Genomic DNA, 15500 nt, shown 5'->3' on the forward strand with positions numbered 1-15500 from the left:
ACTTCTCCAATATACTCCTTATTCTGTTTATATCCACCACTTATAGCACCTGTAAATCCTCAGAGCCTTCCACTCGCCCACACATGCATTACCCACCCACAACTCTCTTCACCCCTGCCGCCTCTCCACGCCCTTTGCGCCTTTGCAAAGCAAAATCTCCTTGCAGCGGCCTAGGCTGCCTCTCTGACGCTCTGTCTCGATTTCACTCACGATAATGCTCTACGTCTCTCGCCGGATCTCCATCTCATATCTCATATCTCACTCTTCTTCCTGTCTTCCTCTCACTTCCCCTGTCTCCTATCTCCTGTCGCCAACTCTCTCCTCTCCCCGACTTTCTCCTGTCGCCATCGCCAACTTTCGTTCCGAAAGGCCTCTTTGCGCGAGCCGCGGCTGGCGAGCCTTCCCCTCGTGATTCGTGCCTTGAGGAACGAAAAGGCTCTTCTGGACGCGAAAAAAACCCCAAAAACCCCCAAACCTACTTTACCCTCGAAACCCTTGGCTTCTGATTGGAGAACCCATCTTGGCTGCTGATTGGAGAGCTTTTAAATCCCGGCTTCCCTTTGGTCGCTTAATGATTACTTACCCTTTTCGTCCTAGCCCCTTTTGTTTCGCCTTCCGGCGCAGTTCGCCCTCTCCGGTCCTGCCAGCGACCTAACCTCGCGACTAGGACTCAGCTCCTCGTGAAACCGGTTTTTTGGCCTTTTCCGACCAAACCCCTCTCCCGCACCCCTGACACGAGCATGGTGCCGTCCAGCGCCCTGCGCCCGGCATCGCGATAGCTACACGTCCAGGCCCGTGCCTTTAGAGTCCAGGGAATCAACGTCTAGCCATCCCGAGGCCTCGCGGACAGTCTTGTCGCTCAGCTGGCCCAGCCTCGCTTCTGCGTCTGTCATCTCGTCTGGCACCTTGTTGCCCACCAGGTCCCTCTCCCGCAATTTCGAGACCAGCATAATGCCGTCCAGCGTCGGGCAGCGAGACAGCTGCACGTACAGGCTGTACGGGTCGCACTGCGAGGACACGGCGCGTCCGTCGATGTTTGACGTCCGCGTTCCCCGCAGCTCCAGAGCTACACGCTCGAGCGTCCTGCCCTGCACTTTATAGTCTGTGCACGCGAAGGCTGCCGTACAGGGCAGGCCCTTTCGGCTGACGTCGTTCTGCTGCCACGGCCTCTTTCGCTGGCACTGTATTTTGACCGTCATGGGCGTCAACAGGACCGTGCCTGGCGGCATCCCGACGAAGTGAACGTCGTTCGTCGTCTCCGACTCCAGCATTATCCCCGCCGGCGGCCCGAAATGGACCGTCGTGTCTGCCGTGATACGATGCCCCGGGTACGACTTGTCGAGGACGACCTCCAGCGCCGTGTAGCCGGCGCCGTTCACCAGCTTTAGCCCCTGATGGGTGTTATGGTTCACGACGACCGGCATCCCCGGCACGAACATGAAGACGGCCGGCACCGGGATCGCGCTGTCGTCGCCCTGGTTCAGCATCATGATGGCCTCTTCCTCCGTCGGCAGGGCCTCCTTCCACGTATGATCCGAGATGAAGATGCGCATCACTGACCGCTGCTGGGCCCGGAACGCCAAGCTGGCCTCCATGTTGAGGTTCCACCGGTTCCTGTTCAGCGGCGTCACCACGGTGATGCACGTCTCCCACGGATCCGCCTGCCTTCCCGGTAGCATCTTGAGTTGAGGAGGTCCAGATCCGAGCGGTCCTGCACGCCCAGTCGAATCCGCCTTAGCAGCCTCTGCAATTCCGGATCTCCCGCGGCGCGCACCTGCTCGTCCAGCATGACCGTGGTCGTGAATCTCTTCCACAACGCGTGCGCCTTGTCGTGCTGGTGCCGTGTCTCGGCCTTGAAGGAGCTGTCTACGTCCCACGAGACGGCGGTGCTGGGAGGAGGATCGAGCGTTCTTGGACGGGGCGGAATTGGTGGAAGTCTCCGCAGAAGAGGACGATCGGAATACCTCCAAAATCCTGGTGCGACCCGCGCAGCCGGCAGAGCTGCTCGTTCACCGCGTGTAGCGTCCGCGCCCCGAGCATGCTCACCTCGTCGATGACGAGCACGTCCTTCTCCTGCCAGTCCATCCGGGATTGCCCGTCGACGAACCGCTCCGCCTGTTTCGGCAGTCGCACCCCGTCGAGATCCTTGGCCGCGTTTGCGGCTGCCGCGAGATCTTTCGAGAACCCGCAGGCGGAGTGGATCGTAATGCCGTTGATCCGCGCTGCTGCCGTCCCCGACGTCGCCGTTATCATCAGACGATTCGATTGATCCTTGGACGCGAAGAGCTCGACGAGCGCCTCGATGACTCGTGACTTGCCCGTTCCGCCCTCTCCACCGACGAACTGGCACAGCTGGCGTACGTTGCTTTTCTCCCCGCGCCGTATCAGGTCAAGCTGGCGGCATATAATTAGGAAGGCGATCGCCTGCTTCTTGTTTAGCGTGAGCCGCGCTGCCAGGGCCTTGCCCGCCTCGAGGAAGGAGGTTGAGGCACCGAACCGGATCTCCATTCCCGCGCTGGCCCCCGCTACTCCTTCCTCGAGCTCCGCTGCCGTCATCTGGACGTCGTCATCCCCGAAACCCGTGAGCACGCCCCGCACCGCCGCGCGGCGACCAGTCACCGGTGCCGTGGACAGGCTTTGTATGCCCCGTATCATCTTCTCCTCTCCTGGATGCGCGGATTTGCTGCGACTTTATGGCCCTAACCTCACTTTGCGGCGGTATGGTGGCTCCGGAGAATGCCCGCCCGGGATGTTGATTCGTCTTGGGCCCCGTTCGGGTAGTATTGTGGCCTGGACCTCGGAAGAAGAGGACAGCGCCGATTGCTGAAATCGGCTGAGCTCCTGCATCATCGCCGTGAGCTCCGGCGAGCCGGCCGTGATTTGGTTCGGCCCGATCGAGCTTCTGACAACGTCGATTAGGCGATTCGTGCTTCCGCACTGTCGGCCTGGTATCCCGATCCGCTCGACACCCACCTCCCGGTCCCGTCCTCGTCCGGACGTACTGCCGTGGGGTCGCCGTCACCGGACGAGGCCGCCCACTGCCGTGCGTCCCGCTTTGCATCTTCGGCCGACCGTCGCAGCAACTGCACGTTATCGACGAAACATGATATCCTCGGGGCCAGGGCTGCTCGTTGCCGCCCCATATGCAGTTGATGTCGCCCTTTCTTCGTCTAAGAAAGACTCACGGCACGAACAGCGCAAGATGCTGCACAGCCGCTCTTCGCCATGGAAATTAGCCTTCTCGACCCGGCGCCTCCGGCCCGTCGACGACAAACGCACCTTCGGTAGCACGACCCTTCGTCGTCTTCGTCGAAATCCTTGCTCAAATACCCGTCGAGGCAGACCGTGGCCTGCTTGCCCGGTCGCCTGAGCACCTGCGCCCAACGGCCTCCCGGAGCCCAGCCGCTCTCGAACGGGACCTCCCCCCAGCCGGCGGGCCCCTCGTCCCTTTCGTTGCGCTTCAGCCTGACCAGCGAAACGTAGTCGTAGAGACACAGCCCTCGAAGGACGTCTCCCCGATGACGGTATGCCTCGACACGGCAAATCCTCTGGCCTGCTTCTTCGACGAGTATTGACTCGTCCACAGAGCCATCTGCAACGGCTGCGCCGCTTTCGTCGAAGGTGCGGCCATTGTCGGAAGACTTGCCAGTAGAGCAACGATACGTTCAGGAACGCCCAAGCACTGCCATTCGTCAGTTCAGTCGCGCATCCCAGGAGGTCCGCGACGACCTCGACCTGCGATAACGGCCTCTCCGTAAACACGCGATTCGCCACCTTCATCAGGAACTGCCGTGTCTTATTCTGCCTGCCATCGTCACCGGCACCACTGTCTCCACGAACCTCCGCGCCGTCGGCCATTCCGTCACCTGCCCTGGGAGGCAAGAGATCCGCGGCGGCGGCGACGCGCTTCCATACAGGGTCCTCCACCTTGGTCGCATAGTTTGTGACGTAAAAGATGAGGGCCATCGTCTTACGCTGTGTGACGATGAAAGATATGTCATGGTTGTGGCGAAGCCCCACGGCAATGGCCTTGTTCCACCGATTCACCATGCTGTGCGACCTCCGAATCCGCAGCACGCCGTCTCCCGTGAAGGCCGTCTCGTCGACCAGTCCCCACGGCGCCTTGAAACGACATAAATCGCCCTTGCGCCCCCCTTTGCCCAGCGAGTACTTGACGCAGGTCGGGCTGTGGGTATGGATCTGCGTCGCGCCGGCACAGAAGTTCGCTTCCTCGTCGAACGAGGCTGAAAATTGCCGTTCGTCGCCCAGAAATTGCGATATATCTGACGTCACCGATCGCTCGGCCTGCATTGCGCAGAAGCCTTCCTGGTCCAGATCCTGTCTTGTTCGTCAGCTTTCTCGGCTTTGACAGACGGAGGACGCAGGTCAACACGCCGGCCCCGCTCATACCTCGGAAAAGACACTGTCGACGTATCTGACGATGCGTTCTCGGTATGCCGCTTGATCCTCGCCGTCGATATCGGCAAGCATCGAGCTTAGATGCACGTTGCCCTGCAGCCAGAGCAGTCCGTGAACATGGAGCGCTCCACGCTCGTTGGTCTCGACGGCACCGTAATAGTGGCTGATGCGCCCGAACACCGACTCCTCGCCCACTCTCACGTAATGTTCGAAGAACAACGTCATTTCTCGGTGGAAGAATTCGGCCGAGCTTAACGGGTCCGAGATGGCCAGCCGCGCACGTTTGAACGCCTTGTCGAGGCCTTGCAGGAATGCCTCGGCCGCTGCGGGATCACGTGTGCGGTATGCCGCCAGTCTCAGCTTCACCGGGTTCGTGATGTCGTTCGGGTTGAGCGTGAACCAGATTGCAGGCACGCCACGACATAAGATGAGTGACTGGATCTTGCGCCGCATGCTCAGACGGAGCTCCCTCGACATGGGCTGCCGATAGCCGTACAGCGAAAGGCATCTTAGAAGCTCCTTGACGCCATCGTCGGTAGTCTTGCCCGACGTCTCCAGCTCCGCCCTGGCGGCCGCTAACCTATCCGCTGTCAGCGACCGTACGATGCGCTCCACCTCGGCGAAGTTCTTCCGCGTCGCGCTGAGCATGCTGACCCGACGATTCTTCGACCGCACATCCATATTGAAAACGAGAAACGAGAAGATGGTATGCGTCGCGAATCGGCCACCATGGCGCCGCAGCACAATGCCGGCCCAGGTCCGAAGGCTTATGTTCCGAGACGACAGAAGATCTCGCGCCGCCGTCTCTTCTCCAGCAGCCGTACCCCGCCAATTGACCGGCCCTCGGGTCCTAAGATGACTTCCTCCGCGAGCCGTGGTCCTCCAAATCCGAACGGCAGTAGGGTGGGAAAGGTCTTGGCGAAGAACGAGGCGTCGAGCGAGTCGGCGAATTCGTCTCCGCGACAAACGTGGATGTATGGCTCGCGGACATCCGTGCCTTCTTGACCCGCCTCCGCCGACCTTATCCATGCCCTCGGCCCTTGCGGTCGTTCTCGGCCCCATCGCCACCCACGGCATTGCACGCAAAGCGGAGCTTCTCTGCGTCCGACACTTCCGGCGGTCCGTCCAATGCAAACATGCCGGAAGAGGTGATCTCGTTGATCGTTTTGGCTCTGTCATCGGGCTCAGCATCGTCAGTCCCGTCCGCTCCACTCCTCGGATTCTCGACTCCCCTGTCCAATACGTCTTGTCCTTGGAGGAGCTGGGCGAGGACTCCTTCGATCTCCGCCGGACTATCGTCGTCCATGGCCCGCTCTGCGGGCGGCACGACCTGCGCCGTTCGCGTCTTCTCCCACGCAGACGGCTCGTTCCGCTCCATGCGGTCGTAGACCACCCGCGGCACACCGTGTGATGGTGTTCCCAGCTATCCATTTCCGCCCTATCAATCTCAATATCGGCGTAATGGGGGTTATTCTTCTTCAACCAGATAAGCGCTCTCTCGACGACTTGACGCCTCACCGACAAGAGACCCGATAAGTCGCACGGTGCTGGCTTCTCCGCGCCCTGCCACGAGACGTGGATCTCGTCCATTGTTTGCCAGAGCGGGTGCGGGAGCACCCTTCTCGCCAGCTCCTGCACGTTGTTTGGAAACACCGTGATGTGGCCCTTGACATGTCTCGGATACCTCACTGCCTGCGTCTGCCCGCCCGGAATGTTATACCTCGTCACAAAGCCGTAACACGAGTTCAACGAGATGAGCTTCTCTTCGACCGGCGTCAGCCCCTTCAGCTCGTCGGGGAACATGTGCTCGCATCCGAGGCGACTGTGAAGGTGGACCGCCGACGACAGGCTCCCGCGCCCCAAGCATCGGGCACACTCCACACAAACCGAGACGGGCTCACCCCGGAAAGCAGCTTCGGCACGCAAATGGTGAGCGCTCACCCCGAGGAACGGGACTTGATAGCCACTGATCCCACGGAATCTCCTCAACTCCTTCCTTGTACGCTTGCGGTAACACAGCCTGCAGGTCATTATCGGCAAGGTGCTCACATCGTGGAACGCCCGATAAAACTTTCGCACCGTCGATACCTTCCTCTCATGCGGTATTGGTGTGCACCAGGTTTGCTCCTTAGACAGCCTTTCCTTCGCGACGAATTCCCTTCGAGGTAAAGCAAGACACTGGCCAAATCCTCTGCCTGCAGCTCACTCCTCCTCTGCCTCGGATGGCTTCCTCGAGTACGTTTCGTCGGGGTCTGGTCTCGGTCACGCTGGCGGTTCCTCTTTCTCTGTTCTACGGCCTGCGAGGATCTTTCCGCTGCCTCGTCTCGCCACGGCCGATCTTGTTCTCCCGCCGCCGCCTGGCGTGATGGCCGTGGTGGCAACCATCCGGATGACTGCGTATCTCCTGCCCTGCCTTGCATCTCTCTGGGTTGGGTTGGCTGAACGAGGGGCTCCCTGACGACTCCAGACGACATCGTGACAGCGGTTGCCGGCCAATCCTGTCCCGCCTGGCATCCGGATGACTGTATATCTCCCGCTCTATCTTCTATTGCTCTAGGTTGGATTGGCCGAATGAGGCGCTCCCTGACGGCTGTAGACGAAATCCCGACACTGTTTGCCGGCCGACCCTGTCCTTTCTGGCGTGATGGCGGCGGTGGCCACCGTCCGGATGACTGCGTATCTCCTGCGCCATCATCCATCTCTTGAGGTCGGATTGGCCGAACCAGAAGCTCCCTGACGACTCTAGGCGAGTTCCCGACAGGGCTTGCCGGCCGATCCTGTCCTCCTGGGGTGTCCCTCGGAGCCCATTGGCCCTGTCCGCGCACCACGGCTTCGCCTTCCAGACGTGCCCCTCTGGACGCCCTCCACGAGCCCTCCCTTCGAGGAGGAACTATCGACGTTAGTCGTCCTTTTCCGCGGCCAGCCGCCTCGCCGACTTCCCTTGGGCAACGCTCTTTTGAGTGCCTCTGCCTGCTCTCTTCGTGAGGCATCGTCGGCCGCCGCGGCCGGCTTGGCCTCAATAGGCCGGAACCTGGGTGCCGCGTTTCGACTTTTGTGGCCCGACGCCCGCTTCGGCCCTTCGTCCATTGCGATCGGTCTCGCCGCCGCGATACTTCGTCGCAGCAGCGGCCGCTGCTGCTGTCCCCGTTTCGCACTCTCCTGCCACCGATCTTACCTCGCGGCTACGATTCTCCCCATGCTGGTGCTGTCTTATCGGCAAGGCTCCGCAAACGAACGATAGATTAGGAAGCCTTCGCCCGGGATATACCCGAGATTGTCTCGCTTCCTGGCAATGGCGTTCCGCCGCGTTGGCATTCTTCTTGCTAACGGTTATATCCTTCCTTGTTAATATCCCTTTCTGCATTAGACCTCTCTCTCTCGGACCTGCCGGGCTTCCTTTGTACCTATCGACAGGCCTATCTGCCGACAGCCCTAGTTTTCGCCATCCTATGCCGGTAGCCCTGCCGGACACTTTAATCCGCGTCGCCCTTGCTGCCCGATCAGTACCCAGCTCCGCAACACCACGACGCATCTCTTTGACGTCTGCTTACTTACAGCGGCAAGGCTCCTCGCTCTTCCCGGCGAATCCATACCACTATTGATCTACTATAAGTGCGTCTACGCTCGACTTCTTCCCTACTCCTTTCTTGACGCTGAGAACCCGTCCTTTTAGTGCGTGCAAGTGGCCTATCGACCTGCGCAGATGCACTATGTCTTCCTCTCTACTTCGTACCGATATGCCCGCACCGCACCTTCGAAAGCCGCTCGATAGCCAAAGGGCGCTGGCGGTGAGATGTCTATGATGTCTTTTGTCCAGCCGGACTGTCCTGCTAGATTTTCCCACCAGGACGACCACCGCATCAGGGGTCTTAACGCCGAGGCCATGGCCCGCGTCTTCCTGCCTCCTCCCGCCTGGCTGCTCGCGACGGAATATGCGCCCTCCGATCGGATGCCGATGATTCCCGACATCCGTCTTTTTAGCCTCAACCTCTCCATCTACGGCCAGCCTATTGATCCTCCGACTGGACCGAAGAGTGGTTTTTCACGCATGCCCGCGTCCACCCCTACGCGCTCGCATGGGAGGTTGAGCAACGCGACGGCCTCGAGTCTGACACGGGCCGCACCTTTCTATACGATGCCCGCCCTTGTCGTCCGCGATCAGGGCTACCAGCCGTAAGCCGTGCCCTGACCCTTCGCGAGTGCCGACGAAACGGTATATGGCTAAGATGGGCTTGAAGTGTTCTCCTAGGCTCTTTGCCTCCATGGGCGACTTCCCCTGCATCCCGCCTATTGTTTCCTTTACCGGCCTTATCGTCGGCACCGGCCACTCCTCGCTGCGGCGGGACCTACTGCCCGGTCTAGGCGCCGCCCAACTTAACTGTTGCGGATTTGTCCGCCTTTCTACCTATGTCGCTCCTGGGATGCCTAATAAGGTCCCCTTCAAGGGCTTCCACCCGTTCCAGGTCTTCGTTATCTTCCCTGTTCGCGCTAACCCCTGGGCCATCTTGTGTAGGAAGATGGCCGAGAGGCAGGACTCTCAATTTCAGCCTAACGTCCCCTTTACCTGCACAGGCAAGGTCGCTGGCCTGCTCCGTCATGATGTCATGCTCTACCCCCCGGGCTCGGACCGGGACAACGTCTTTATCGTCGTCCCGGATTCCTGGACTTTCTCGACAAGGCCGCCGCCGCCGTCACCACGATGGCACCGCTTCTCTACGCCACAGAGGCAACAAGCTTCCTCCGCTTCCGCGGCCTTCCGGGACGTGCGCGCTGCCTCTTTGTCTTTGATCACCCCTGGCACCCTCCCGCTCAGTCCTCCACCCTTGGCTTCGGCTTCGCCCTCGACCGGCCACCTTACGCCGCCCGGGAAACGATATTGCCCTGAGCCTGCCGATACGCCGACGAAGCGACCGTGTCTGCTGCATAAGGCCCCGGTGATCTCGTCTTCCCCTAAGCCCGCCTCCTCTGCTACCCACTCGTTCTCTGTTTCGGCTGCCTCCGCCGCTCATGAGCCGGACAACCCTAAGCCGGGTCCTGACTTACGGGACTCTTCCCTCGATTCCATTGTCGCCCATGGCTTGGGCTCGCCGGCCCGTCCGCTTCGAAACCGCCACCTATCTAAGAAAGCTACGGAAATGGAATAGCGTACGCTGCTATAACTCCTTAAATGGGAAGTGTTTTTCGTCCAGCCTGGCTGCCCCTTGGTCGTCGTTACCTTTCTGCCTCTGTACATCTGTCTGCCCCTTGTCTAGACGTTTTTTTCGTTCCTCAAGGCTCTTTGCGCAACCCTGTTGGGTTGCCTCTCCCGTAAATAAAAATAAATAATGCCCTGCCCCCTTGCTGCCCCTTTTAGTTCCAGCTGCGCAGTTCGCTTCCAACGCCTCCGTAGACCATACGCCGCCGCAGACCACATAGAGGAAGGTGCCCAAGCCGGCCCGGCTTCTAACTCCGCCATAGACCACACGCCTCCACAGACCACCCCCTTCGCCCGTCCTCCTGGCCCTTAACCTACACTCCTTTACGTCAGAAGTGTGGAAAATGCAGGGCGCCTGCGTTACCTGCGGAGCCAGTCGGCCGCCTCCTGTGTTGTCTGCGTGCTAAGCTCCTCTAGCCGGGCCTGCGCTGCCGTCATCTCCTCAGGCACCCGGTTCCCCACTAGGTCCCGCTCCGCACCTCTGATACGAGCATGATGCCGTCGAGCGTCGGGCACCGCGACAGCTGCACGTATAGGCTATACGGGTCGCACGACGACGGCACCGCCCTCCTCGACCGTCGTCATCCTCGCCCCCCGCAGCTCCAGCGCCACGCGCTCTAGCGTCCCGCCCTGCACCTTATAGTCGGTGCAGGCGAAGGCCGCCGCGCACGGCAGGCCCCTCCGGCTGACGTCGTTGCGCTGCCATGGCCGCTTCCGCTGCGCTGTGATCTTGACGCTGATGGGCGTTAGCAGGATCGTCCCGGCAGGCATCCCGACGAAGTGGAAGTCCTGGTCGTCTCCGAGGCCAGCACGATGCCCGCCGGCGGCCCGAAGTGCATGATGAGCTCCGCCGAGACGCGGTGGCCGGGAAGGCGCGGTCGGGGATGACGTCCACCGCCGTGTACCCGGCCCCGTTCACAAGCTTCAGCCCCTGGTGCGTGTTCTGGTTCACGACGACCGGCATGCCTGGCACGAAGAGGAAGACGGCCGGCACCGGGGTCGCGCTGTCGTCGCCCTGGCCTAGCATTAGCACCGCCTCCTCTTCCGTCGGCACGCCGTCCCTCCACTTATGCTCGGAGAGGAAGACGCGCGCCGCCGTCCGCCGCCTCTCCGGAACGCGAGCGCCGCCTCTAGGTTGAGGTTCCAGCGGTTCCGGTTGAGCGGCGTCACCACCGTCAGGCCCGTCTCCCACGGGATCCGCCTGCCCGGCCGGTAGCATCTCGAGTTGAGCAGCTCTAGGTCCGACCGGTCCTGCTCGCCCCGGCGGATCCGCCCGAGCAGCCGCCGCAGCTCCGGGTCGCCGGCGGCCCGCATCTGCTCGTCAGCATGACGACCGTCGTGAAGCGCCGCCACAGCGCGTGCGCCTTGTCGTGCCGCCGCCGCTGCTCGGCCGCGAACGCCCCGTCCTCGTCCCACGCCACCGCCGCGCTCGGCAGCAGGATCGACCGTTCCTGCACCGGCCGGAACTGGTGGAAGTCGCCGCAGAGGATCACTACCGGGATGCCGCCGAAGTCCCGCGCCGACCCCCGCAGCCGGCAGAGCTGCTCGTTGGCGGCGTGCAGCGTCCGCGCCCCGAGCATGCTGACCTCGTCGATCACCAGCACCTCCTTCTCCTGCCAGTCCATCCGCGACCGGCCGTCGACGAAGCGCTCGCCCTGGCCCGCCAGCCGTACGCCGTCAATGTCCTCGTCCCCTCCCGCCCGGCCGCCCTGGCCGACCGTAAGGCCGCAGGCCGAGTGCAGCGTGATGCCGTTGATCCGCGCTGCCGCCGTCCCCGACGTCGCCGTAACCAGTACCCGGCTCGATAGGTCCTCCGGGCGAGCAGCTCGACGAGCGCCTCGATGACGCGCGACTTGCCGGTGCCGCCCTCGCCGCCGATGAATAGGCAGAGCTGGCCACCACCGTCGCCGCCTGCGTCGTCGCCCTGCCGGATTCGGTCGAGTTGCCGGCACACGATTAGGAGGGCGATGGCCTGCTTCTCGTTGAGCGTGAGCTGGCCCGCCAGCTCCTGCCGGCGGCGACGAACGAGCCCGCGGGGCCGAGCCGCACGCCCACCCCCGCCGCCGTGCCTGCGTCTGCGTCGCCGTCGGCCGCCGTTACGTCGATGTCGTCCTCGCCGAAGCCCCCCATCACCCCGCGAAGGCCGCGCCGCGGTCGGCCCCGACGCCCGCCGCCGCCCCGCCGCCCTGGATGCCCTGGATCGCCCGCTCCGCCCCGCGCCGCGCTCCTCTGCTGCGACTTGATGGCCCGCACCTCTTCTTGCCGCGGCAGTGCCGCCCCCGACAGCGCCGAGCCCGGTAGGTTCACCCGCCTGCCTGCCCTCTCGTCCGCCACCACCGTCGCCGCGAGCTCGGCCGCCGACCCGAGCGCCGACTGCTGGAACCGGCAGAGCTGCTGCGTCATCGCTAGCAGCTCTGTTGACTGCGCCGTGACTTGTCCCGCGCTGGCGGCGTTCCGGACGACGTCGATGAGCCGAGCCGCGTCGCCCGCCCCGCCGGCGCGGTATGCCTCCTCGCCCCCTTCGGCCGCCCCCCTGCCTTCGTCGTCGGCCTGCGGCGCCGTCATACCGCCCTCCTCGGCCGTGGCGGCCCACTGCTTGGCGTCGCGCTTCGCGTCCTCCGCCGACCGCCGGAGGAGCTGCACGTTGTCTGCGAGCCGCGCGACCCTCGGCGCCAGCGACTCCCGCGCCCGTGCCCAGATGTTGTTAATGTCGCCTGCCTCCTCGCCGAGGAAGGACTCCACGGCACGAATAGGGCCAGGTGCTGCACCGCCGCCCTAGATGCTGTTAGCCGATGCCCCTAGCTGCTCTGCCTTCCTCTTAGGCGCCCCCCGTCTTATAGTACGCACCTCCGGTGGCACGACTCGTCGTCTTCCTCGCTGAACTCCTTGCTGAGGTATCCGTCGACGCATACAGCCCCCCCGCACCCCGGCCGCCTAAGCGCCTGCCCCCACCCCTCCCCCGCCCCCCAGCTCCCCGCGAGGGGTCCCCCCCCCCAGCCCGCCATACCGTCGGCGCCGCTGCCGTTTTGCTTTAACCTTACAAGCGATGCGTAGTCATAAAGGCAGAGGCCCCGCAGGAGCTCGCCCCGGTGCCGGTAGGCCTCGACGAGAGGGATCTCAGGCCAGCCTCCTCGACGACGACCGTCTCGTCCGGCGCGTCGCCCGTCGCCTCGGCGCCGCTCGCCCGTCGGAGGTGCCGCCACCGGCGGAAGACGGCCCAGTAGAGCTGGTTTGCGTTTATATACGCCCACGCTGAGCCGCTGCTAAACTCCGCCGGGTACCCTAGGAGGTGCGCGATCACCTCGACCTGCGACAGCGGCCGCTCCGTAAAGACTCGATTCGCCGCCTTAAGCAGGAACGTTCTCGTCTTATTCCCCTACGGGGTCCGCCGCCGTCGCTACCCTTCGGCCCCGCCCTCCCGGCCGGCGTCGCGGTCGGCGCCACTTCTGTTGCCCTCTCCCGTCGGCTCTAGCACAGGAAGGAACTCGGCCGCGGCGGCCACACGCTTCCACACCGGGTCCTCTACCTTCGTCGCATAGTTAGTAATATAGTAGATTAGGGCCATGGTCTTGCGCTGCGTCGCGATGAACGAGATGTCGTGGTTGTGTCGTAGCCCCACTGCCATCGCCCTGTTCCACCGGTTCACCATGCTATGCGTCCGCCGGATCTCGAGCACCCCGTCCGCCGTCAGCGCCGTCCTCTCCACCAACCTCCACGGCGCCTTAAACCGGCAGAGGTCCCCTTCCGCGCCCCACGCCGAGCGAGTATTTTACGCAGGTCGCGCTATGCGTATGGATCTGCGTCGCGCCCGCGCAGAAGTTGGCCTCCTCGTCGAAGGTGTCCGTGAAGCGCGCGACGTCGTCGAGCCGCGACGATATGTCCGCCGTGGCCGACCGCTCTGCCTGCATGGCACAGTAACCTTCTGCGTCTAGCTCCTGCGGCCTCGGTTCAGCTTAGGCCCTCAGCCTGCCCCAGATAGGGGCATCGGGTTTGTGTTAAGGCTGCCGCCTTACCTCAGAGAAGACGCTATCTACGTAGCGGACGATGCGCTCCCGGTACGCCGCCTGCTCCTCCGCGTCCGGGCCGGCGAGCGCGTCGCCAATGCCCGCGTTGCCCTTAGCCAGAGGAGCCCGTGGATGTGGAGGGCGCCTCGCTCGTTGGTCTCTACCGCCCGTAGTATGCGCCGACGTGGCCGAACACCGACTCCTCCCCGACGTTGACGTAGTGCTCGAAGAAGAGCGTCATCTCCGGTGGAAGAAGACGGCCGAGCTCATCGGGTCCGATATGGCCAGCCGCGTCCGCTTATACGCGGTCCCTAGGTCACTTAGGAAGGCCTCGGCCTCGTCGGGGTCGCGGCCGCGGTGCGCCGCTAGCCGTAACTTTACTAGGTTCGTAATGTCGTTCGGGTTCAGCGTGAACCAGATAGCCGGCACCCGTACCTAACGATGAGGATAGTATCTTCTTCCGCATACTAAGGCGGCTCTCCTCGACATTGGCTGCCGGTAGCCGAACACGGAGAGGGACCGGAGGAGCTCTTTACCCCGTCGTCGCTAGTCTTACCTGTGGCCTCGAGCTCGGCCTGGCCGCCTCGAGCCTCTGCGCCGTTAACGACTTTAGTAGGCCCTCGACCCTTGCGAAGTTCTTCCTCGCTACGCCTAGCATGCTGGCCTGGCGGTTCTTAGACCGCACGCCCATGTTAAAGACAAGGAAGGCGAAGATAGGGTGCGTCGCGAACCGGCCGCCGTGACGCCGCAGCACGACGTCGGCCCATGCCTGAGCTTCATGTTCCGCGTCGACATAAGGCCCTCTGCAACCCGCTCCGCCTGGGCGCCCTGGTTCCCGACGCTAGGCCCGCGCTCTCCCGCGGCGTCCTCGTCGGCGAGCCTCGGCCCGCCCAAGCCAAAGGGGAACAGGGTCGGAAAGGCCTTTGCAAAGAAGGAGGCGTCCGCCGAGTCGGCGAAATCCTCGCCGCGTCGCACCTGTATGTACGGCTCGCCGTCGCCGCCGTCGCCCGCCGCCCTCTGGCCGCCGTCCCTACCCACGTCCTCGGCTGGCGCGCGCTCCTCGGGCCCGACCGCGTCGCGGGCGAAGCGAATCTTCTCGGCGTCGGCCACATCTGGCGCCCCATCTAACGGGAACATGCCGGAAGACGTTACCTCATTGATTACGTCCCCGTCCTCTTCGGGCCTAGCGCCGTCCCTGTCGTCGTCCTCGCACGTGAGCCCGACGTCGCGGCTCCCCTCGGCGGGGTCCTGGCCCTGCCTTAGCATCGCGAGGATTTCCTCGATCTCGGCCGCGCCTCCGTCGTCCATGGCCCGCTCCGACGGCGGCACCACCTGCGCCGTCTGCGTCCTCTCCCGCGCCGACGGCTCGTTTCGCTCCAGCCGCTCGCACACCACCGGCGGCACCGTGCGGCGGCGCCCCAGCTGGCTATCTCCGCCGCGTCGATCTCGACCTCGCCGTAGAGCGGGTTGTTCTCCTGAGCCAGGCCAGCGCCCTCTCGACCGCCGACCGCCTTACCGACAGCAGGCCTGATAGGTCCCGCGGCCCGGGCCTCTCAGCGCCCTGCCACGAGACGTGGATCTCGTCCATGACCCGGACCAGCGGGTGCGGCAGCACCTGGCAGCCAGGCCCTGCACGTCGTTCGGGAACACCGTGATATGGCCCTTGACGTGCCTCGGGTACCTCACGCTCTGCCTCTGGCCGCCGGGGATGCTATACTTCGTCACGAAGCCGTAGCACGAGTTGAGCGAGATGAGCTTCTCCTCGAGCGGCGTGAGGTCCTTTAGCTCGTCGGGGTACGCGTGCTCGCAGCCGAGCCGCCCATGGAGGTGCATGGCCGGCGACGCCCCCTCACGCCCGGCCCATCGCGCGCACTCTGCGCAGA

General features: G+C 63.5%; 2 protein-coding genes across 2 annotated transcripts; both read right to left on the reverse strand.

Annotated features, from left to right (window-relative positions):
- Positions 1-779: 779 nt before the first annotated feature.
- HRG_07098 (AAA domain-containing protein) lies at positions 780-5100 on the reverse strand (the record flags this gene model as incomplete). The annotated part of the gene is made up of 10 exons (XM_044865569.1): positions 780-1181; positions 1236-1661; positions 1775-1866; positions 1965-2546; positions 2620-2635; positions 2710-2902; positions 3186-3218; positions 3280-3641; positions 3841-4338; positions 4411-5100. The coding sequence occupies 10 exons, from the start codon at positions 5098-5100 to the stop codon at positions 780-782; spliced, it is 3294 nt and encodes a 1097-aa protein (XP_044719531.1).
- Positions 5101-10150: 5050 nt separating this feature from the next.
- Positions 10151-15450, reverse strand: HRG_07099 (PIF1-like helicase domain-containing protein; the record flags this gene model as incomplete). The annotated part of the gene is made up of 13 exons (XM_044865570.1): positions 10151-10349; positions 10519-10814; positions 10948-11413; positions 11467-11621; positions 11669-12388; positions 12461-12482; positions 12655-12989; positions 13041-13334; positions 13387-13548; positions 13627-13728; positions 14174-14420; positions 14471-15043; positions 15134-15450. 13 exons carry the CDS (start codon positions 15448-15450, stop codon positions 10151-10153), a joined length of 3888 nt encoding a protein of 1295 aa, XP_044719532.1.
- Positions 15451-15500: the final 50 nt, after the last annotated feature.

This window comes from Hirsutella rhossiliensis (assembly GCF_020360975.1).
Source record: "Hirsutella rhossiliensis strain HR02 chromosome Unknown scaffold00007, whole genome shotgun sequence".
Taxonomy (NCBI): Eukaryota; Fungi; Ascomycota; class Sordariomycetes; order Hypocreales; family Ophiocordycipitaceae; genus Hirsutella; species Hirsutella rhossiliensis.